At 37.6% G+C, this 24,992-nt stretch overlaps 1 protein-coding gene across 3 annotated transcripts in view; it reads left to right on the top strand.

Moving 5' to 3' along the window:
* PPP2R5E (protein phosphatase 2 regulatory subunit B'epsilon) overlaps positions 1–19,668 on the top strand; it is a 150,268-nt gene extending 130,600 nt beyond the window's left edge. For all 3 annotated transcript variants that reach the window (XM_020914283.2, XM_020914282.2, XM_020914285.2), the window contains 7 exons: positions 897–1,005; positions 2,652–2,705; positions 2,809–2,859; positions 4,529–4,648; positions 7,989–8,116; positions 10,150–10,251; positions 14,966–19,668. In XM_020914283.2, coding sequence (XP_020769942.1) covers positions 897–1,005; positions 2,652–2,705; positions 2,809–2,859; positions 4,529–4,648; positions 7,989–8,116; positions 10,150–10,251; positions 14,966–15,065 — 664 coding nt within the window. In that variant the 3' untranslated portion in view covers positions 15,066–19,668. The remainder of the gene's footprint in view (positions 1–896; positions 1,006–2,651; positions 2,706–2,808; positions 2,860–4,528; positions 4,649–7,988; positions 8,117–10,149; positions 10,252–14,965) is intronic.
* The last annotated feature ends 5,324 nt before the right edge of the window (positions 19,669–24,992 follow it).

Raw genomic sequence — 24,992 nt, 5'->3', positions numbered from 1 at the left:
CGTGGTGTGGGAAGCTAAAGCCTGTGTCCCACAACTCCTAAGCCCATGCTGTAGTGCCCACAAGCTGCAATTACTGAGCCCGTGTGCTACAAGTACTGAAGGCTGCACACCCAGAGCCTGTGTTCCGCAACAAGAGAAGCCTATGCACTGCAACCAAGAGTAGCCTCTGCTAACTGCAACTAGAGAAATGCCGCACACAGCAATGAAGACCCAGCATAGCCCAAAATAAATAAATACATTATTTTTTAAAAAATTAGAAAGATTGCCATGTTCACAGGGTCCATATACCAGGTGTAGTTCTTGAACAGCTGATGCCTGGAGTAGTGAAATGAACTGGGGAAAGACAGCTATGGTTGGGTTTCCACACACAAGGGAGTCTAATGTAGCTGGACAATGTGATTACTTAGTCTATCATCCTGATATGAGGAGAGAGAGAAGGTGGAATCACTTGGTTCCCTTTAGGACTTCCCATGGGTGGGCTTTATACCTTGGGGTATTCTTGGCATGAGCAGATTTCAGGGATGGGAAGGAACACTGTCTGGAAATGGAAAGGGTCATCAGTGAACCAGGCTGGTGATTATTTGGGGAAGAATAAGAAGGAAGGAAAAATAAAGAGTTGTTGTTACAAAAGCTTTTGGGAACTATGCATCTAAGTGTAAAAGCTCAAGAGCCTTTGCTGGGAGATCAGAAGCAAATTTCCTTCTTTTAAATTCTCTTTCTACTTAAAGATATTCTTTAAAGCAACTGAGAGGACTTGAATGCCACTGGGGGGGGGTTTGGTTTGTTCTGGATCAAACATAACCTGATTAAGATATAGCCTGATCTCACAAGAACAGCATCTCAATTTAGCTTGTTGTGGTAATATCACTAATTCATGTCTCTTTTCTTTTTCCTAGTATTATCAATGGCTTTGCTTTACCTCTTAAGGCAGAACACAAACAGTTCCTGGTGAAAGTGTTGATCCCTTTGCACACCGTCAGGAGCCTATCACTCTTCCATGCCCAGGTAGAATTTTGTACAACTACTTTTGGAAGCAAAATAAATTTTGTAAACCCAGTGTTTTGTTGTTCTTGTTATTTACTTAATTTAAACAAAAGGCTTGTGAAAGTTAAAAATATTCCCCAAAGCAGATAAAATGTGTATCTATTTGCCTGTGTATAGGAGAATCATGGGAATTATTTCTTAAGTGGGAACAGCAGTTGCTTAATCATCTCATCTTACAGAGAGAACTTAGATAGTTGCCCAAGTTCACAATCATATATTCAGCAGGTTGCATGTGATAAACATGTATATGGGCTTTTCAGATTTAGACCTTTGGATGAATGTAATCATTTTGGAATGTTCTCAGATCTTTTAGCCCATCCTCATCTTGGGTTAGTCTATCCTTGTTCTTTTTACAACCCCTCTTCTAGTTGATTCACCGTTTCTTTCTCACCTTCTCTATACAGATAACACTCTCACAAGAAAACAAATCAGTCAATATTTGCACTTTAGCCTCCATTACTTTAAAAAGCATACCCTGTGTAATCCCCCCATTCTAATTTCCCTGCTAACACTGCCTTGCATGGTAAGCATGTCACTAGGAGGTAGATATATGATATCATGGCATTTTAATTTTAGCATTTCAAACCTCTGACATGCCCCCTCCCTGTAATGGGAATGTTTTGAGTTTTCATAAAAATTTTACACATCTTTCAGAGTAGTGTTCCTGTTTAAATGTGAAATAGTGTGTTTCGAGGAAAAATTAGTCCATATGCTTCTAATTTAGAACACCATCAAAATGTTTCACAAGAGTGAATTTCTTGTCCAAGAATCTTTCCGAGCCCCTTTGCTGATCTTGCCTTGAGTTTTTGAAATAGGATATCACACTTCATGATCATTTAAAAAAAATTCTTACCTTGGTGAGTTAGCATCAGATGTAGAACTCTTCTTGTTTGTTCAAGGTTCTATCCATGGCAGGTACAACCTTTTAAATCTTTCCATGAAACTATTTCAGCTTGCATGTGCCATTTCAGGTGGTAAGCAATGTTTTCAGTTAAGTGCCTTCTTCTCAGATAGGACTCTCTGGAACCCCAGTAAAACCCCATATCGTTAAAGTTCCAGCAAAGAGAAAAGAAACCCATGAGATGTGGCTCAAACTCTATGTAGACGAGATATTTTAAGAAATATACTGGACCAAAAAAAAAAAAAAGAATATACTGGATGTGGTATTTCACCTCTGCTTTTCATTAACTGACTATTTCATATCCCCACATTCTTTTTAAAAAAATTTCCCTGGAGCCTTATTAGTGTCAATCTTTGAGTTGAAAAAGTAGCTTCTTCTTTTTCTTTATATGTATTTTATTTTTTAAATGAATGTGAAGTTATTAAAACCAGACTCTGGAAGCTTTTTAGAGCTTTTTAATAATACATCTTTGAGCCTTGAGTATATAGAATTTCTTTTTTTTTCTTCTCATTCATTTTTTATTAGTTGGAGGCTAATTACTTTGGGAAGACCCAGAGGGATCGGGTGGAGAGGGAGGTGGGAGGGGGGATCGGGATGGGGAATACATGTAAATCCATGGCTGATTCATGTCAATGTATGGCAGAAACCATTACAATATTGTAAAGTAGAATTTCTAATTTTGTCTTGTGTTTGCTTGTTTTTCCAGCTGGCATATTGCATAGTACAGTTTCTGGAAAAAGATCCTTCACTCACAGAACCAGTAAGTATTTTTTCCATAATTTTAAAAAACTTCAGAAAAACCACTTTTCATGGAGTATGTAAGAAAAATTAAGTGCAATTTGTTTTTCTCCTTTTCATTTTAGGTTATTAGGGGATTAATGAAATTTTGGCCCAAAACATGTAGTCAAAAAGAGGTAAGTGTTCCGTGTCAGTATGTTAATAACTTACTAGAGCACTGAGATAATAGGCGTCTGTAAAAATGCATTATCTTAGCTAATCCTCATGGTAACCTCAGAATAAGGCAGGGCTGTAAATATTCTCGTTTTACTAGTTATGAAATTAATATTTAGAGGTTAAGTAGCCTTCCTGGGTACACTAAGTTTAGGTGGTTAGGCCAGAGCCGACCCCCCCCGCTCCCCCGATTCCTGCACCCTGGGCTTTATCCTGGTCTGCTCACTGATGTCCGCTTCCTAGTGACCACCTCCAGAGTATGGAGGCTTTGCTGTCACTGTTGATAGATGCTGTAGCAACCTGCCCAGATACCCACTTTAAAGCATCATGTGGGTGAGATCTTACTATGCACAATCTTAAAATATATTGCAGACCTTTAGTTTCAGCTGTTCACAAGTGGCCCTGGAAATCTCTGATTTATAATCATTTGTAATTTTGCCAAGACCTCACTGGGCATGTGCAGTGTGAGGCTGTGGCGGAAGCAAGTCTCTTTGCAAAGTGAGCCTAGCTGAGCGCCAGATCTATACCACCTTTTCTTAAAGGTTAGAAACCATGTGGAAAAGGGTCCAGAAACAAAGGTCAGCAGTTGGTTTTATATTTGGAGAGTGTTTTAGAAGAAATTCAGAATGTTTCTTAACAAATGGCAAGGCTCGACTATATTTCACTTTTGATGGAAACACCCTCTTCCTCAAATCAGCTTCAATTCGCCAAAGCCCTACTTTACACATTTTCAGAAACTCTTCTAATTTCTTAATACCTGTTAGGTAAAATTAAACCAGTCATTGCTACCCAGATGCATCTTAAGATATGAAAAGATCATTTTTCATATTTTAATTGCATACTTAAGTTTTTTCTAGGCAGTCATTTCTTCATACCTAAATAGGAAAATGGTTTTTATTTTTCTGTCAGTTTCCCATTATATTTAAAACGAGCCGCTGTACTATTGATTTGGCTCCATTGTGTGATCTAAAAGCTCTGGGTTTGGAAGCACAGGGTACTGAGGCAACCAGATTCATTGTGCTCAGTAGTGAGCGAGTGTGTACATATGTACGTGTAAGCGTGGAGAATGGGTGTGCGTGTGCTGAGGAGTTAAGTGGCATCTGTCTGTGACTGAAACTGCGCATCGGTGTGTCTCTGACTTTGTATGTTCTGTGAACTGGTGTCTCCTAGAGGAGCACCTAGCTCATGGCACGGACTGTGAATGTTTGGCAAATATCTGCATGTGCCGCTGTGGACTTTGTCCATCATGCAAGAGGGCCACTCGCCCACTGTTTTAAAAATATGGAGGAGGGGAGGCAGGCCCTACAGGGACAGTCCCGTTTCCCAGGGCCCTGCTGCAGTGTGGAAGTACCCCGCTGCTCTATGAAATAGATGTAGCACATAGAGTATTTTTTCCAAAGTAAATAGAATCACATCTTCAATGCTGTAGGAAATTTGTTCTTAACACGTACTCTCCGGTGAGTTTCTTAGGAAATAAACATCTAACATAAGTTAAATTCTGATTTGTTCATGTTCAATTTTATGCATAAATATTCATTATATTAAAACCGTGCATAACTCTCATTTTCCTCATTGTCCGTAGGGATTTTTTAATCAAGCACCTGACACTTGGTGTTTTGCTTGTACTTCTAGGTCATGTTCCTTGGGGAGCTGGAAGAAATACTGGATGTGATTGAACCTTCACAATTTGTTAAAATCCAAGAACCGTTGTTTAAACAAATCGCCAAGTGTGTGTCTAGCCCCCATTTTCAGGTTAGTTAAAAAGAGGACATGAGCCAGAGTGGCTTGTACAACATGTATTACTTTGGTCAAGTTTTATTTCTGTTGAAAGAAATGTAATGGACACCAGCTACTTGTTGTTTTTATTGGCTGTTTTTCCACACGATAATAATACTTTTGATGACCACCACCTTCATCTTGAAATCTTGCTACATGACATCCACTGTGATGGTGCTTTCTGTACAGTAACTTGAATTCTCACGACCACTCTACAGGCAGGGCATCCTGATTTTTACAGATGTAAACACTGACCTTCAGAGTGGTACAATAACTAGTCTCAAATAAAAGGGTTGAAAAAGAGGTGGACAGGTAGGGCTCCTATGGTGTGAGAGAGAATGGTGAATAAAGCTTAAGAGGGAAAAAGAATGCTCATCTTTACTGTGTTAGATGTTTCACATATATTACTCCTGAACTTCATATTATCCTATGAGACTCCCCCCCTCCACTTTCTAGATAAGGAAAAGGCAGTTCATAAAATGATTTGCTGAAGTTCCCAAGTTGAGAGGGAGTGAGGAATCACATGGCATAGCTTCTTGTGAAAGCCTGTGACCTTCCTGTGGCACCAGTCTGCCTCCTTGTGGCCACTCCGAGAGATTACAGGGAAGGTGAGCCTGGGCAACCCTTTTCTCCACTGGGGCCATTTTAGTTGTGCTGTGGTACCCACATTGGAGAGAAGGATGGATGATTAGGTTTTATAATTTGGTTGTCTCATCAAGGGTCCAAATCACAGACCTAGAGAACTGACTCTATATACTGCCTCTTGCTTGGAAGAGATTGTTCAGATTGCAGTTGGCAGTACAAAGCCCCACTAGTAGCATGATGGACTTGATGGTAGACTTCCCTCTGAGCTGTTATTATCTTGCATAGTTAGAGACACTGGTTGTTGTTCTAATTTTTGACCTAAAGACATCTTTAGTATGTCAAGTCAGTAATCTAATCTTGCAGTTGTACCACAGAGCCAAGAAAAAAAAATAGAAACCATTCCATGAACCATCACATTCAGATGATATATGACACATGTCTGCTGCTGCTGCTAAGTCGCTTCAGTCGTGTCCGACTCTGTGCGACCTCATAGACAGCAGCCCAGCAGGCTCCCCCGTCCCTGGGATTCTCCAGGCAAGAACACTGGAGTGGGTTGCCATTTCTTTCTCCAGTGCGTGAAAGTGAAAAGTGAAAGTGAAGTCGCTCAGTCGTGTCTGGCTCTTAGCGACCCCATGGACTGCAGCCCACCAGGCTCCCCCGTCCTTGGGATTCTCCAGGCAAGAACACTGGAGTGGGTTGCCATTTCCTTCTCCGGACACATGTCTAGATTTCTTTAAAAATGCAGGACCGTTTGTAGATGTTTTACATATTACACATGGTCTATGTTGCTCAAATACTTGGATCGTTTACCTTATTATTCAATTTTTATTATGTGTTTGGGGGTACTGGAGGGCAAAGAGCAGGAATCTCTTTCCAAATGAGCATTATCAGGAAGACTTAGACTCAAGTGAAGCTCAGAAGCATTGAAGGGAGACAGAGTGTCTTAATCCACTGGGGCTGTGTCTTAGGGCTACTTAACAAAATACCACAGACTGGGTGGTTTATGAACAACAGAAAACTTTTCTCAGAGTCCCAGGGGCTGGCACTCTGAGATCAGGGTGGCAGCATGTTTGGGTGAGGGCTCTCTTTTGGGTCACAGACTTCTTGCTGTATCCTTATGTAGTAGAAGGGGCTAGGGAACTCTCAGGGGTCTCTCTGAAAAGGCACTAATTCTATCATCTTTGGAAGTTAGGATCTCAATGTAGGAGTTGTGGAGGATACATTTAGACCACAGCAGACTTCCATAGCGCTTCCCAGGTGGCGCTGGTGGTAAAGAATCCACCTGTCAATGCAGGAGATGCAAGAGACATGGGTTCGATCTCTGGGTTGGGGAGATCCCTCTGGAGATGGGCATGGCAACCCACTCCAGTATTTTTGCCTAGAAAACCCTGTGGACAGAGGAGCCTGGTGGGCTGCAGTCCATGGGGTCACAAAGAGTTGGACATGACTTGAGCACATGTATGTCAATTGACTCCTCCTAGTTCTGTAGGCTGGAAGTCTGAGCTCAGAGTGCCGGCATGGTCTGCTGTCGGGAGGGCTCTTTCTGGCTTGTACATCTCCTCACTGTGTCTTCACGTGGTCTTTCCTTGCTGCATGCTTGAGGAAAAAATAAAATCTCACGCTTCCTCTTCATAGAAGGTCTCCAAGCCTATCTGATTAGGGCCTCACCCATATGACCTCTTTTAACCTTAGTTACCTTCTATCTCCAGATGCACTCACACTAGAAGTTAGGGCTTCAGCAAATGAGTTTTGTGCAGGGGGTGGGGACAGATTTATTAAATGTATTTAAATGAAGCATAATTTCTTTAATCTGTGTAAATGAAAGAAGCAACTCTTTTCCTTTCCCCATATAACTACTCTTAGAGTTTTTGTGGTTTTTTTTTTTTTTTTGATACTTTGGTTTACTTGAATTATTATTGTTATCTTAGATTGCTTTTTAGAGTTTTTAGGTTTTCTTTGAAGCATTCCTTTGAGTTCAGAGAGTCAGTTGGTAAATGTGGCAGTCAGAAAAAAGAGGTCTGAGACAGCAAGTGTGTGTACATACATATCCCTAAGTCCAAAACTGAGTGACTTCCTCCTGGCTTACCCAGTTCAAAAGAGGGGACCAGAAGTGAACTCTGGAAGGAGCCTGGGCGCTGGCCTCACGTCTCTGTTTATCACTGACAAGCAGCGTGACTCTAGCCAGGCTCCCCATCCCTCTGAACCTCAGTGCCCTCGTGTGAAGAGTAGTGCCCACTCCTCGGGTGGTGGTAAGATAACACATTCTGCCTGCAGGCTGGGCACAGTCTCTGGCCAAAAAGGTGTTTAGCAAATGCGCCTGCTCTGCAGAGGTGGGCAGCTGCGTTTTCTACAGCAGCTATTGACTGAAGGCCAGCTACGTGCTGGGCCCTGTGGTTGATCTGAACTGTGTGGGATGAAAGAGGTGAGCCAGGAAGGGAATTAAAGTGATGGGGAAACAGCATGGCATTTAGAAGCAGGGTGAAGGTGTCTGATGCTTGCGAGCTGTGTAGGGAAAATGTGGAATCAGGAGAATAAATGTGTTAAAAGGAGAATAAAAATAAGCAGGTAGCAGATCTTCTTTTTCTTCCCCAAATTGATTAACCAGTTTGGAACTTTGTGAAAGATTTTAAACCCACAAAAATGTAAAGTGTGATTAATACTTAGTTTTATACTTGTCTTTATACTTTTGTCTTTTTCTCTCTGTTAACATTTTCTTTTTCTTTTCTCAAAGGTGGCAGAAAGGGCACTCTATTATTGGAATAATGAATACATCATGAGTTTGATAGAAGAAAACTCTAACGTCATCCTTCCCATCATGTTTTCCAGTCTTTATAGGATTTCAAAAGAACATTGGAATCCGTAAGTTTTCAGTTTCCCCTCCTTCTCTTTCTTCCTCCCTCCCCACTCTCTCCATACCTCCCTCTCGCCTTCATCTTGCCCTCTCCTCCTCTCCTTTGGCCTCTCTTCCTCCTTCCTTCTCTCTTGCTTGATAAAATGTTTTGTATGCATGCTGTGTGTCAGATGTTGTGTGTAATGCTGAAGATATGCGTGCGAAAAGGTAAAATGTTTACATTTTAGGAATTCACTGACTGGTTGGGGAGACCCACAAGTAAACAGATTTTTTATAAAACAGTATTTTGAGTGTTGTTATGTTCACATACCTGTTTACTTGAGGGCATCTTAACCTGTCTTTGAATATTGCTAAGATCTTTTGGGGATGCTCTGGATCAAGTGGAGAAATTTGTATATTGATGGGGGTGATGATGCTCATGCTGAATCTTAAAAGAATTGGGCAAGTGGATGGGGTGGGGTAGCCCATTCAGATAGTGGGTTTACCCGTCACCTAAAAAGGCACAAAAGGTAAGAAGCACCTGTCATGTTCTGAGACCTGTGAATGTGGGGAGCTGAAGCACATGGTCATTTGAGAAGTTTGCTGGAAGATTGGGTCAGAAAGTAGAGGAGTGCCTACGTGAGGCTTCACCAAGTAAATAATAAGGAAACACTAGAGAGTTGAAGGAAGGGAAGTGGTCTGAATTGATTTGCATTTTAGCAAGATCCATTTTTTAAAAACCCACTCAGTCATTATACATGTTCTGTAGAGGGAAAAAACATTTTTGAATGTTTTTTATCATCTAGTCTTATGAAAGTTAAAGCATTCTGTGTTTGAATGACTTTACATATTTCTGTATGACATAGAAAGAAAATTGACTGTGGCATTAAAAATCAAATATAATTTGGCATTTCCATAGTTTGTCTACAAGTTTTGCATACAACTATAAAATATCAAATTTTTCACTTTTCACATTTGTCAAATTTGTGACTAAAGCTTATAAAAATATAAGAGTTGGCAAACCGTTAACTCTCATTATGTAGATAGCCTCTTGAGAACCTAGAGAGTGGTTCTAGCATGTGTTCTTAACCTCTCAGCAGACTGTATTTGCCTTTTCTCCGTCACAGCTCCATCACTGTCATATCTCAGAAGGTCTTTCTTTTCAACAAAAGACAGCTGAAGTTTCTCTTTTAATGAACACAGGGCAGAAGCAACACACTTTAGTTTTAGAAACTTCACACCCAAGGAATGCCTTTTTCAGTGGTGTTGGAAAACATGCAAAATGGAGAAATGTTGTATAGTTTTGTACGGGGAAGTGTTATTTAGATTCTAGTCTGAAGATACTAAGCTCGTCATGGCAGAGTCCTCACACTGCCAAGAGCTTATTCTTAGACTTGATAAGCATGGGCAGCCATTTGGCTCTTGAGCTGATTAGTGTTCTATCGCTGATAGCAGCGATCACCAGCTAGCCAATTACCTTCAGCCTGTGCGTTGAGTCAGCAAGAGGACTGATGCAAATCACCACTAGAAATGTAACTCATATTAAGCTGCCCAACTTACAGGGGCCTGGTATCATCTTTGAATATGAATTATAGATATATAAAATTTGTTACCATGGGAACAGCCTTTGATTTTGATGAATTATGTATATTATCACTTTAAAAATAAAATTCTATGCAAATTCAGGTCTCAAAGGTTGGTCCTGCCACAAGTGTTCATTTTTAGGGTGAAGTTGCTTTATTTTTATACTTGCCTTTTTATTAATTGAAATTAACAAGTGCCCATAGGCAAGTCTATTCTGGGTAGCAATGATTCGAAGGGCAAAATTAGATTTTCTTTTTCTAATCCTGCCAATCCCTCAGAAAGATTCTCTTGTCTAAAGAATGTAGCTCTCTTCATGTGGAAATGAATTGTAGGTCATTTCTAGTTGTTGTGACTAAAAAAGGGATGGAGACTATGCAGTGTGAGGAGCTCATGCAGGTAAAGATTGTACATCCATTTTCTTCAGGCAGTAACCCTTTATGTAGGACTAACCAACATGTTCCTTTCTCTCTGCTTCCAGGGCTATTGTGGCGTTAGTGTACAATGTGTTAAAGGCGTTTATGGAAATGAACAGCACCATGTTTGATGAGCTGACAGCCACATACAAGTCAGATCGTCAGCGGTAACTTTTTAAAGCTTTTTTGTCAGCTGCACATAAAGCTATTGAGTTCTTTCCTTGCTCTTTGCTGAATTTGCCTAGTTGTACCTGAAATCCTAAGCAGCACGATTTTATTTCCATATTCATTTTTGCGTGTGCATTAGCTGTGTCTTTATTAGTGTGCCACTGGGTGACAAAGTGTCATTTTGGTTAAGGCTGCTTTCCTCCTTCCCTTCCCTTCCGCATCCAGGTTAGAAGCCTGGCACATAACTGGTGTTTGAGGATCACATAAGGGGACCCATCAGGTCATTAGCCATCTGGATTACTCCCATTCTGAACTAGAATTGGGCTGATTTGTCCTTCACTCCAGCAGCAAGAGAGATAGGGCATGTTTTTTGTTTAGCTCTTTAACCCAGAACTTAACTTTCTATACTAGAACCCAGCACATTCCTGTGATTTAGAGGGCAGTGAAAAAAACAAGGAGGTAAAGAGTATTATGCAAATCTTGATATGTTTAAGGTCAAAAGGGAGTAGAAACCAGTTGAACTCATTATAATAAATGCTTCTGGTTTCATGGGTCTTTCTTGATTTCATTTACATGATTCTTCAATTTTGTTATTTCCTGTTCAGTGTATTCAACTTTCCAAAAGATGTGTCTTAGTCTGTGTGGGCTGCTATACCACATTATAGGTATCTTGTGGGTAGCTTCCAAACAACTAAAATCTTCTGGAGTCCAGAAACCCAAGAGCATGGTGCCACCATGGTTGGATGAGGGCCCTCTTTCTGGTTCAGAGCTGGTACCTTCTCACTGTGTCTTCACAAGGTGGAAGGGGCAAGGGATCTCTGTGGGGTCTCTTTTATAAGAGCACTAATCCCATTCATGAGGGCTCCACCCTCATGACCTAATCCACCCCAAAGGCCCCACCTACTAATACCATGACCTCTGGGTTTAGGATGTCAACATGTGAATTTTGGGGGCACAAAAATATTCAGACCCCGACTTTATGTACTTGGAGAGGTTGAGGAAAGTCTAGAGAGCTCGCTAGTAGTTGAACTGCTGGGTTGCCTTTTCTCATCCAGAAGAAAATGTCAGCTTTGTGTATATTATAAAACCACAGACCTTCAAGGCTCCCAGTGTTCATACTCAGGACCTGGCTAAACCTCCTGAGAAAAGCTGCCTGTGATTCCCTTGCACCTTTTCCTGATTTTTAATATGTTACTTGGATTTTAGATAAAAGGAGCAATGAAGGGAAAGGTTTGGTGGCAGGGGACAGAGGATCGTCATAGTGATTTTTTAAAAAATGACCAGGATGTGGTATACAAGAGCAACTTCATGGCATACGAAAAGTGTTTAATAGTAGAGAGAAGAGATTTGAGTTTTTTTTATACCACGTTGAGGTAAAAATCAGTTATTGGATATGTTGTACCAGACTTAAAGAATTTTTAATTTACTATATTTGTAGTTGTTGCAAATCATTAGATTTATAATAACCCTCCATGTTTCAAACTTAAAATCTTTAAAAAATGTTATTTAAGTGAAGGAAATACAGGGCAAATTTTCATACTGTGATATACCATTAAGGAGTGCATTGTACATAATATCCTTCTTTTTATAGTAACTAAAAACCCATTTTTATTTTCCTAGTTGAATAAGGATTAAATCTGTAGAAATCCATTAAGACTACTGAAGACCTATTTCTAAAATATTCAAATCATTTGAATTAATTTTGTTCATTTTTATTGAATTTCAAAATTGTTTTATGATCATTTATCATTTAAACTAAATAGGTCAGACTCTTGAAAAAGATAATTAACAGCAAATAGACACTATGAAGCTGACTATGACAGTCTGGTGTTTTAAAGTGATTTATAGTGAGTGGACTTTCTTAATGACAGAAGGATTATTTAAGAACTGTAGTATTTTGTCTAATTAGCTATACAAGGGTATACTTAGTAGATGGAAATACTGGGTTTTTTTGTGGATATAGGAAGAGAAAAAGAGACTAAAGAGATTTGTATTGTCCGACAAGAGCTTCCCTGGAGGCTCAGATGGTAAAGAATCCACCTGCAGTGCAGTAGACCTGGGTTCCACCCCTGGGTTGGGAAGATTCCCCTGGTGGAGTGCATGGCAACCTGCTCCAGTATTCCTAGCTGGAGAATCCCCATGGACAGAGGAGCCTGGTGGGCTACAGTGCATGGGTCACACAGAGTCCCGACAAGAAATGAAAAGAGGATTTATTTCTAGAAGGCAAGAAGTTAGTAACTGTTGCAGTTCAGATCAACATTTTTTTAGTATTACTCACCTGAAAATGGTGGGTGGAATAAGTAACTAACACTGGTGGATACATATGTCAACATTAGTGCTCTGTGAAATTGTAACAGGGAGTTTCACATTATCCCTAGTATGACAGCTAAGTGAAGTGAAGTTTTAAACTGCCACCTACAGAGAGAGAGAAAAGTGGGAAAGAATAGGGGTGACAGAAGCTATATCAGAAATACTTAGGGTTTTTGAAGATAAAGCTGTCAGTATAAAAGATGTATGATAACTCAGCAAAAAGTTTACCTAGAAGAAAAGCCCCCTAGGGTAGACTGCATTGATTGCTATACAACTCTTGATCAAAGATTGGTGAAATACCTCAGTAACAAGATTATGAGTGTTTAATCATGTCAGCTCTTCATTTAAACTGCAAATTAGGGCAATAAGAACCTAACATATGTTGAAGTTGTTTTTTAGTTGAATAAAGTCTCTAAAGCCCTTGCTTACTATCTTCCTCCTCTTCCAAGTAAAAAGCTCAATGTGCATTGAAACTCAGCAGGATCAGCAGAATTTACTTTCAAATCCATATTCTATCATAACATTTATTTAGACCTAATGTTGGGCTTCCCTGGGAGTCCATTGTTTAAGACTCTGCCTTGCAGTGCCAGGGAAACCTGTTTGATCCCTGGTCCAGGAAGAGCCCACATCCCGCAGAGCAGCTAAGCCCGTGTGCCATAACTACTGAACCCAGCCCTCTAGAGCCCGAATCACAGTGACTGAGCCCACACGTGAAACTGCTGAAGCCGAAGTGCCTGGAGCCTGTGCTCTGCCACAAGAGAAGCCCCTGCATTGAGAAGCCTGTTCCACAACAAAGAGAAGCCCCCGCTCACCACGACCAGAAAAGCTTGCAGAACAACGAAGACCCAGCACAGCCAATAATAAATAAATAAATCTTTAGATGGGCCTAATGTTATCCCCAGATTGTACTGAGAAACCAAGTGATAATTGACCAGTTTTGCTTTGCAGTTAGGTATCTAGGATCCATAATGGTTGGAGAATTATTGCCCTATAAATAAAATTTCTCAGGGTCAAAGTTACCAAGTAGGTAATTGTTTGAAAAACTATTATGCCTACTAAAATTCATGTTGTGTCAAGTGTATTTGAGCCAGTTAAAACTAGTTGCAGTAAACAAGGCTTAAATTGCCAAAATACTAATTATAAAATGATGGAATGGGGATGTAAAAGTCTTTAGATATTTCTAGAGGTATTTCGGCGGGGGAGATGAAGATTAATTTCTGTTGCTGTAGATAATCAGTACAACTTAAAAAGCTGGTAATGACTTAAAAAATACAAGGCAGTGGAATTATATATACATTTCACTTATGTGGATTTCCTTCCCTGAATAAATATACTGTACTACAGTGAAGTACAAAAGTCTTGCTAAGTGAAGTCAAATTCTTCCCAAGTGAAGTAGAGCCCCTATTTTTAGGAATTATCTGAATTTATGGATTCACAAATATTATCAGGTCTGCTGTTTACTGGTTCGTCACAACATGAAGAAATTTGGAACAGGGTAGTGAGTTATTTTTAATAAATATGAATTTATAGTGTAGCCATGTATTCCTGGATTCTGTACTTACTACTTCATAGTTACTACTTCATACTTTTCTTTTATAAAAGTATGGTAATCTAAAAATGTCCTTGGCAAAATAAAATTTGTTTACCCTATTTTGAACATCTAGTTTTTGGGAAAATTTTAACCAAACAGTGAAATCTGAAGTCTGTTAAGTCACAAATTGATATTGAGCCAAATTCAAAGGCTTGGAACATTAAAAATTTAATAACTGATAATATCAACAAAGTTCTGTTGAGAATTAAATTGTAGAAGAAAGGATGTTTAATTTTATATATAGGTATAAAATAAATTCATAATTTGGTTTCTTTTGTTTGATATTTTTAAGAACAAGATTCTACTAAAGACTTTACATACATATAATGTAGAAAAAAATGGACCATAATAAAGAGGAAGTATGTTTTCTTGACCTACTACATTCTCTATATCAGTGTCATCTCTAGCAACCCCTTTGAGAAACTATTCAGAGATAAAAAGAAAATCAGATTTGAACTAGACCCAAAGTAAAAATGATTAATATGCCATTGGATTTAGGGTAACAGATACTTATAAATGTTGATCATTTTTTTTCTTGGTATTCTGAAGTTAATCTTCCTTATTAAGTCAAGTGTAAAGGAATATTAATGTGAAATGAAATCTTAAAATATTCTTGTCATTTCCTACTCTATGTTTCTATATATGTGTCAAGGAAAAAAAAAGAGCAGAAAACCAAAAAGATGAAACACCTACAAGTTTTCAGAGATATTTAAAAAGACTGGATTAAAGTATGTCAAAGGGGCAGTTATTGTTGGATAATCTTTTTAAACTTTCTCAGTTGTTTACCTTATATTCTATTTTCTTTTCCCCAGTGAGAAAAAGAAAGAAAAGGAACGTGAAGAATTGTGGAAAAAACTGGAGGATCTGGAGTTAAAGAGAGGTCTCAGACGTGATGGGATAATTCCAACTTAACGAAAACAGCACCACCACCATCGCTAACCTGTGGAATCACACGTTTATGTCGTAGGAGATGGAGCCACAGTTTTCTGTATTGTGCAACCTTACAGTAGATTTCACATTTGTTTCATTATTACAACAGCACTGTATATACCTGTCTCTAAGTAAAGGAAAAAAAAATAAGGACTTCAATCCAAAGTTTGGACAGTAGATGGACTTCTCAGAACTTGGCAAACGTAATTATTGTTCTAACCCTCTTTAAAAAAAAAAAAAGGAGTCTTCAGAGATCTGTTGATGAAATTGCTATATTAAAATTCCATTATTGGGAGTTCCTTATTTATCATTAGCAGAGAGTATGAAACAATTTTCAAATGTGAACAATCTTAAATTTAGCTTGTCTTTCTGCTAAGCTGTTAAATGTATTTATAGTAAAGAAAGGAAAAAAAAAAAAAAGACTGTCATTTCCTTATAAGTTTGTATAACATCCTCCTCTGGATAACTTGACTGTAATTTGACATCTTTTCCTTTTGCACATCTTCATGAGTTGAATGTGGAATGGGGCTATGAATTATAAAGGTCCCGTGGTAAAAGTTTCATTTACTGGAATGAACATCTTTCCAGTAACCAGGTAGTCCTGGTACTCCTTTAGTTTTAAAATTAGGAGTAAAAGAGAACAGGTGATAAACATAGTAGGGAAGGGAATTTTGGATTCATGCATGAGTTTATGGTGAATCCAGATCAATGTCTTGAATCCTTTGAAAACAGGCACTGGGACAAGATAGGGTTCAGTACCTGACCAGTATTAGTTATGTACATCATTGAACACACATACCAGAGATGTTTTAGAAATGTCAGGAGACATCCTTTTGGACCATTTTGAAATAAGAAAGACAAACACTGAACAGTACAACCATGAAATTGATTGCCAGGATTGTGAATCTAATTGGGAATAGAGTTGAGCAAACAGCTTGGACTGTTTGGAGTTGTTGCCTTACTTTTTAATATGTATTTATAAAGTATTCCAGCAAAAAGAGGATGTAGCCTCTGGGGAAAACAAACAAACAAACATATTACAGTGTTTTTTGTAGATTCTCGTTCTATATCCCATCACAGCGCCAGCCCTGTTTTTAGCCAGAAAGGATTCAGGATAAACGTTATTATGCATTCTGAATTGGATGCGTATTCCTAACTACTGTATTTGTTACCAAAAGTGGTTCTACAAATGCTACTGAAAAAAATCTGGAAATTCCTAATGTCCTGAGTGTTAATAATAAAGTTTAAAAATGCTTTTATATCAAAGGTGCATTGTGACCAAATTGTTTAAGAAAACAAACAAAAAAAAAAACCACACAAAATCTAGGGCTGTATTATAGATATATCTTACTGGCTCTCTGCTTTGTATTTGAAAGAGGAATCTTACATCTTGGGGAGTTAAAATGCTGATAAAACTTGTGTACATTGTGTACTTAACCTAATGCAGTTGCATTATCATGTACTGAAAGATATGTGTTTTGGGATTTATTTCCAGGATGCTTTTGCTTGTTATGGACATGGCAGCAGTGAGTTGATAATCCTAAACCATCCCTTCCAGCAGTATTCGTGATATGGAGCTGACTCTGCGTTCATGTGTTGAGTTGTGATAGTAGCAAACAGGAACATATGAACTGTTGTTGCTCTTAATAGAAATATGGTATCAATATGGGCTTGTATATCTTCTTCCTTCCATTTAAAATATAAGCTAGAATATGCAGTTTTATTCTTTATAAGAAAAAAGGAAAAAAAAAAGAAGCCGCTGACCTTTCTCCCCTATTAAGTGTTTCAGGATTATCAGGTCACAGTTTGTGCATAAAAAGTCAGCCAACTATGGACATTGTCATCTCAGTAACTTTGTAAAACAAAAACAAAACTTGGCATTGTTAATTCTGAAAAAGAAACAGCAGTAAAAGAGTTATATGCAATATCAAACACAACATGGTTTAGTGGAATTAATAGATTTTTTTTTTTTTTTTTAAAGAACTTTAAAGGGGATTCAATGTAAAGCTGGCAGAAGCTGCCAAAGATGAAAGAACTTACTTTAAAAGTGCTGGAGCAAAGGTGCAAGTTCAGATGCTAAAGATAAAAATAAATTTGTAACAAACCATCTCCTTCAGCCCTTTTGATTTTAGCCCATGAGTTTTGACTTTGCTTTATATTTAATTTTGACAATGTGAACTTTTGTTTGCTATCAAGGTCACAGGTTTATGAACTATATCTCTGCCCGTTAGAATGAAATGCAGTCATTTGAAATGAGAAAGACCAGGATTCTTTATTGCACCTTACCCTGTCCTCAGAGTTAAGGTGAAAGCTGTACCGATATCCTTGATGTCAATTTCGTATGTTGAGCATTCCAAACTGAGAAGAATAAAGCCAAATTTTAGACATATTTAAAGAAGCTATTATAGATACATGTCTAAAATTCATAGGGCAACTTCTGAGAAGAAACACTGTCTTTTCTATTTTAACCGAAAGTGACAATGTGACATGTGTCATGTTGTACCCAGTGACGCAGAGTGACTGAGGTAACCCGACTGTTGCACTGTGTGACATATTTAAGGACGCACTTGCTGCGTTTGCAGCAGCCCTCTCTCTTTGTCCTTTCCCACATTTCTGCTGTTGCTGCAACTTGAGTTCATTGTGACAAATGCATCTTTGTGTTATATTTTGTTTGCTTCCTAATTTCCAGAACTATATATAAATATATTTTTTAAATAGCAAATATTGTAGTTAGTGAGTGAGGATCACTCCAACCTTATCCCTACCATATTGGTTTCAGGGGTAGGATTAAGAGTGTCTTTGGAAGAAAAGCAAAAAAAACAAAACCCTGTGGTTTAGAAGGATGCTGAGGCCTTAGGCTGTGGGCCTAGAACAACCATGTGAGTGAATTGACCCATCTCATACTTTGAATCAAGCATGCATTCCTTTTCTCATTGTGCAGGTGTCCCCAGTTGTTTTCCCTCAGTGTTTAGTTTTTGTCCTTTGAAATTTTATTATATTTTGCTCTCCCTAACATCTGTTTTTTATAAAATAAAATAAAAAACAAAAAAAGTGAGATATAAGTAATACCCTCAATGCCTCTGGATACTCACAAGCAGGGTTATACTCCTTCATCTTGGGCTCAATTGCCTAAATGGAAGGGTTTAATTTATTTTGTACCTCCTTCTATCCGTGGGACAGTCCAGGGTGCAGAGCCAGGAATTGCTTATAATTGCACCTGCTATACTTAAATGTATAGCCCTAGGCTCAATCACACTATGGAAAGAAAAAAAAAAGTATATTTAGAGCTTTAAAAGCTTTTTTATTTTTTTGTGGGGGCCGGGGGGGTGGGTGGGAAAGGGAAGATGTATGGATGTTATTGGCATTTTTAAGTGTTCAGAGGTGTTTCTGTTTTTTTTTTTCCTTCTGTTTTGTTTTTTCCCCTTCAATTGGATGCACTGACCTGGCCCAAGAAATAATAAAGAGATTCTCTCTTTTGATGCTATTACCAATGTTATGACAAAGTGACAGTCACCTAGAACAAAAAAGGTGGCACCAGACATGATCAGTGATATTTTATTTGCACATCGATATTTTTATTTTTATATTCTGGCTCAGCTGCTTCTCTGAGTGGAGTTAAGGAATGAGCCACAAAGAATTTTTGTAGTAGCTATATTGGCAACGCATTTTATATTTCTCAGTATTTAATTTTGAAACTCTAAAAGGATGGTGCATCTTGAGAGAAAGCTGAGCAGGTTTTAATCGAGTGGAATGTTAATTTGTGCTGCTTCTTGTGCACGACTGCAGCAGTAGCATCTCTCTTGGAAATAAACATCCCAGATTATGACGTCTATGAATATAGGTTTCCTTTTCTACCCCACTCCTTCCCTTCCCTCCCCCGTCTTTCCTTCTTTCCCTTCTCTTTTCTTTACTTTTTTGGAAATCACTTATTGTATATAAGTTGTAATCCAGACCTCATGTATCAATGGGGAACTTTCAAATATAAATATTACCAATACATTTTCTGGTTGTTGTCTGATTTTTGATTGAGGTATAATGAGAATGACATGTCCATTGCTTTTGGTTTGAGGATTTCGCTTTAGCTTCATGCATCTTTTGGTATTTTAGTATTTCATTGTTTTAGCAGGAGAGGGCAGCAAAAGTTCATTTTCCCTGTTAGAAATGCTGTGATTCATGACTGGCTTTAAATTTAGTTGTGTGTGTGTTTTTTTAAACAGCATCTGTTTGTGGGTAGAGGTAAAAAATGAAGCATTTTTGATATGAAAATTTTCATATGAAAATTATAGGCTGGTTCAACCAGACAGTGAAGACTTCTGATCCACATGAAAGTTAAAAGGCCACAAAACAATCTAATGGCACTGGCTAAAATATGCTACTTCCTTTTCAAACACAACAAAATGCAAGCTGAATCTTAAAACACTTGGAGTTTAAAATGTCTTTCTTTGGAAATGATTTACTTTCTTCAAAGTGGTAACAGAAACAAAAATGAAGGTGCTCCCAAAGGAAAATGTAACCTTCCCCTTTCACAGATGTGTGAGAGGTTCTGTACTGTGGGTGCATCCTAATAAAGAAGCAGTGAAGAGTTTTCAGGTGCCTGGCTATGTGTGTTTGTTCATCTGTTTCTGACCTCCATGACCTTTTCGAACCATACAAATAGTAGATTTGATCAATATAAATGTGAGACTGGTTGGTATGTTCAGGCTTTCAACTTGAGAAAATCAGTTTGTGATTAGGGTGTGCTCCAGGGTCTATTGCTGGGTATGCAAATACCCCAGAACTTGGTGGCAAAATCGAAGTTATTTATTTTGTTCACAAATATACCATGTGGGCAGGACTTGGCAAGAATTCTTGTCTTTGCTATTCAAGTGTCAGCTTGGGTTTGTCAGGTGGGACAGGAGAACTCCCTTCCCACATGGCTCACTGCATGGCTGGCCAGTCGGTGCTGGCTGTTGACTTGGGGTTCAGCCAGAGAAAACTGTTTTTGACACAGACCTCCTTATGGGGGTGCCTTCCTTTACTTCCTCAAAGTATGACAACTAGGAATGAGCGTTTTAATTGACAGGAGGTGGACACTGCCAGTTCTTTAAAACCTGGGCCCAGAAACTGTCACAATGTGATTTCTGTCATATTTTGTTGCTCACACAGTGACAAAGTCTACTCAGATACAAGTGCAGGGGATGTGGGCCTCATTGCTCTGTGATGAGAGGAATGTCGTAAAGTCTACTCAGATACAAGTGCAGGGGATGTGGGCCTCATTGCTCTGTGATGAGAGGAATGTCGTCTGTAGCCAACCATGGGATACTTTCTTTGTAAAGCATTTGATTTTGGTGTGGTTTACTCTCTTGACTAATTAGACTTGCAACCATGTAGAGTTAACTAGTTAATGTTTCATGTTCAGTTAAACTGAGTTGGGAGGGGGAAAAAATCCTTGTAAATTCAGTAGTTTTGTATTTCAAAGTGTGACAATTTTACATCTGAAGATCACCTTCTTGGAACTTACCAAGAAGAAACTTGTAACAAAGAATTTTAGGGTTCATAGAAATATGAGTTGATTTCCATGGAATAACCTCTTCTATAACATTGCTTCCTGTCTTATAATGAAGCAAAACAAATGTATAGTCTGGATTTTTTTTGTTTGTTTTAGCCGAGACCAAGTGTGGAAAAGTATGAAATAATTGACCAAGACTATGGGATTAGGGGAATTAAAATTTGATTTTTTTTTTTCTGATTATGATACATGTTCATTGTATATTCTTGAGAAGGAAGATTTTAAGAAACAAACTGAATACCTATATGCTACTCCCCATACCAAAAAGACCATTAAAAGTCATGTACATTCATTGATTGACTGGACCAATGTTAATTGATTACCTCTGTCCAGAGTTTTGCCCATCCTCTGTTGTTCCCATTTTCTTCATCTTTATTGTCTCATTTAATGTAGTTCACAGTCTGAATTAATTATACAATTTGAGTCAAATTTTGCTGCTACCAGATGATATGGGGCCTCAGAACCAGGATGGATATCAGTCACGGCCTGCTTTCTCCTCCCCAAAGCTCTTCAGGCAAGGTGTCTTCAGCCAGTGTCACCCAAGATGATGACCATGGACTTGGAAGACAGAGACCCCTGGAATCATTTGGCTTCTAACATTTGTCAACGGTGTGACTTTGGGAAAACTGCTTGAGTTAAGCCTCGAATTCATTTGTAAAGCGGTACTTATTTTTCAGTGTTGTTATATTCTATTAGTATATGTAAAATAACAAAGTGTGACACATGGTAACCTGAAAAATATTATTATGTTTGATGAATACTTTATTAAACCCAAAAGTGAAACCCACAGCAGAAGAATGAAAGTAATAAAGATTATTAAGCAGAAATAAAGTAGAGAATAGAAAAACAACAGAAAAATGAAACCAAAAGTTGGTACTTTGAAAAAAATCAGCAAAATTAACAAACCTTTAACCAGATGGACTAAATAAAAGAAGACTCAAATTACTAAAAATCAGAAATGAAAGTGGAGATATCTTTACTAATTCTATAGAAATAAAACATAAGGGCACTGTGAACATTTGTTTGTCAAAAAAGAAAGAAAAAATGTTGGGTAGTCTAGATGAAATGATTCAATCACCATGAAATAGAAAATCTGAATAGACATAATTAGTGAGAGGATTGCATTGGTAATCAAAAATCTCCCAACAAAAATCTTGGCCCAGGTGGCCTCACTAATGAATTCTACCAAACATTTAAAGAAGAATTAATACCAATGCCTCTCAAATGTTTTCAAGAAATCAAAGAGGAGGGAATAGTTCCTAACCCATTTGTATCAGGTCAGTATAACCCTGATACCAAAAACAAAGATACTATAAGAAAGTGAAACTAAAGGCCAATATCCCTTATAGACATCGATACAAAAATGTCCAGCAAATTGCTAGCAAGCAGATTCAGCAGCATATTAAAAGCATTATTCTCATGACTAGTTGGGATTTATTCCTGGAATGCACAGATGATTCAACATACAAAAATCAGTCAATGTGATGTACCACATCATCAAAATAAAGGGAAAAAACACCACTTAGTCATCTCAACTTATGCAGAAAAAGTGTTTGATAAAATTCAACACCCTTTCATGATAAAACACTCAACAAAATAGGAATAGAAGGAAATTGCCTCAATATTGTAAAAGCCACATGTGAAAAATCCTTAACAAACATTGTATTCAATGGTGAAAGACCGAAAATTTTTCATCTAAGATCAGGAAGAAGGTGAGGATACCCACTTTTTCACTACTTCTATTCAACATAGTGCTGGAAGTTCTATTCAGAGCAGTTAGGCAAGGAAAAGAAAAAGCATCCAAACTGGAAATTACAGGTGGTGTGATGTTACATGTAGAAAACTGAAGACCACAAAAAGTTGTTGGAACTAATGAATGAATTCAGCAAAGTAGCAGAATACTAAGTCAACACACCAAAATCAGTTTCATCTCTATACAATGAACGAACTGAAAAGGAAATTACAAAAATAATTCCATATACAATTAGCATCAAAAAGGATAAAATCCTTAGTAATTAATGGTGAGACTTGTACAATGAAAACTACAAAACATTGCTGAAAGAAATTAAGACATAAATGGGAACATATTCCATGTTTATTGATTGGATTACTTATTATTGGCAAAATGTCCATACTGCTGAAGTGATCTACAGATAGAATGTAATCATTATAAAAATCCAAGTTGATAATGATTGATTGATAAAAGGTTTTTTTTTGCAGAAATTAAAAAAAAAATCCTAAAATTTATATGGAATCTCAAGGGAGCATGAATTGCCAAAATGATTTCGAAAAAGAACAAAACTGGAGGACACACTATTTCTGATTTTAAAACTCACTATAAAGCTACATTAATCAAAACAATGTGGTGGTTTTGGCATAAAGCTATATAGGCCAGTAGGATAAAATAGAGAACTCACAAGAAACTCATGTATGGTCAAAAGACTTTTGACAAGGTTGCCAAGACCATTTGATGAGGAAAGGAAAGTGTTTTCAAAGAATAGTGCTGTGAAAACTGGATATCCACACTTTGAAGAATGAAGTTGGACCCTAATCTAACACTATATACAAAAATAACCTCAAAGTGAATCAAAGACCTAAATGTAAGACCCAAAATAATAAAGCTCATAGAAACATAGGACAAAAATTTCATTGTACAACATTGTACAGTATTTGACATGACTTCTTGGACATAACATCAAAGGCACAGGTAACAAAAAATAGATGAATTAGACTTCATGAAAATTTTAAAAATTTGTGCATCTTAAGATACTATCCACAGAGTAAAATGGTAACTTGTGAAATGGGAGAAAATACATATATACATCATATATCTGTAAAAGGGTTAATATCAAGAATATATAGAGAACTTTAAAAAACTCAATGACAAGAACCTAAACAGCCCAATTAAAAAATGGGCAAGGATTTAAATAGATATTTCTCCAAAGAAGGTAATAACTGGCCAAGAAGCACTTAAAAAGATACTCAACATCGCTAATCATAGGGAAACTGCAAATCAAAACTTCAATGAGGTATACCTCCTCATACCCATAATGATGACTACTATCAAAAAACCAGAAAACAAGAAGAGCTGGCAAGGATGTGGAGAAACTGGAACATTTGTGCACTATTGATGGGAATGTGAAATGATACAGCTGCTGTGGAAAACAGTATAGCAGTTCCTCAAAATATTAAAAATAAAAGTATCATGATCTGGCAATTGCCCTTCTGAGTATATACCCAAAAGAAAGCAGGGCTTCAAAGAGTTATTTTTACACCCATCATTATTCACAATAGCTGAAATGGGGAAGCAACCCAAGCGTCCACCAGCAGATGGCTGGATGAGCAAAATGTGGCATATACATGGAATGTTATTCAGCCTCAGAAAGGAAGGAAATTCTGCAAGATGATACATCATAGATGAACCTTGAGAACCTTATGTTAAATGAAAAATAAGCCGTCACACAAAGGCAAATAGTGTTTGATATTCCACTTAAACGACGTACTTAGATGAGTCAAAACCATAAAGACAGGAAGTGTAAGGGTTGTTGCCAGGGGCTGAGAGGAGGAAAGAATGGGGATATCTTCTAACAAGTATAGAGTTTCAGCATTAAAAGATGAAAAGAGTTAAGAGGATGGGTGTTGGGGATGGTTGCACACTAAAGTGTACAAACGACCTGTACATGTAAAAATGATCAAAATGGTAAATTTAGTTTTATGTGTATTTTACCTCAATAATAAAAAATGCTACTAAACCATTTTCCACAGTGGATATGACATTTCACACTGTTACCAACAAGGTATGAGAATTCCAGTTGCACCACATTTTTGCCAACATTTAGTGGTGTCACTTTTAATAGTTTTAGCCATTCTGGTGAATGCATATAAAGATAATTTATTGAGGTTCTCATTTGTACTCTCCTGATAACTAATTATATTAAACACCTTTTTCATGTGTTTTTAGCAATCTGTATATCTTCTTTTGTGAAGTGTCTGTTCAAATTTTTGCCCATTTTGCTTTATTGGGTTGTTGACCTTTCTATTATTGAATTGTAGGGCATCTTTATGTTTCTTAAATAATAATTCTTTGTCAGATATATGTTTTGTGAATATTTTCTCCATACCTAATGAGCAAAAAGTTTAAATTTTGATGAGATATAATTTAACTTTTTTTCTTTTATGATTATTGTTTCTTGTGTCCTATGAAATCTGTCTTCCTGCTTCCTTTCCTTCCTCCCTGCCAGTCCAGATTATACTCTTTCATATATCCCCTTTGAAAGCTTTATAATTTTTACTTTTATGTTTAGGTTCATGGTTCATCTTGGATTATTTTTTTGTGCACATCTCTGGCTATTTTCAAAATT

The sequence above is a fragment of the Odocoileus virginianus genome, chromosome 6 (genome assembly GCF_023699985.2).
Source record: "Odocoileus virginianus isolate 20LAN1187 ecotype Illinois chromosome 6, Ovbor_1.2, whole genome shotgun sequence".
Taxonomy (NCBI): domain Eukaryota; kingdom Metazoa; phylum Chordata; class Mammalia; order Artiodactyla; family Cervidae; genus Odocoileus; species Odocoileus virginianus.
Note: the sequence above shows the minus strand (reverse complement) of the source record. Positions and strands in the feature narration are given on the sequence as shown.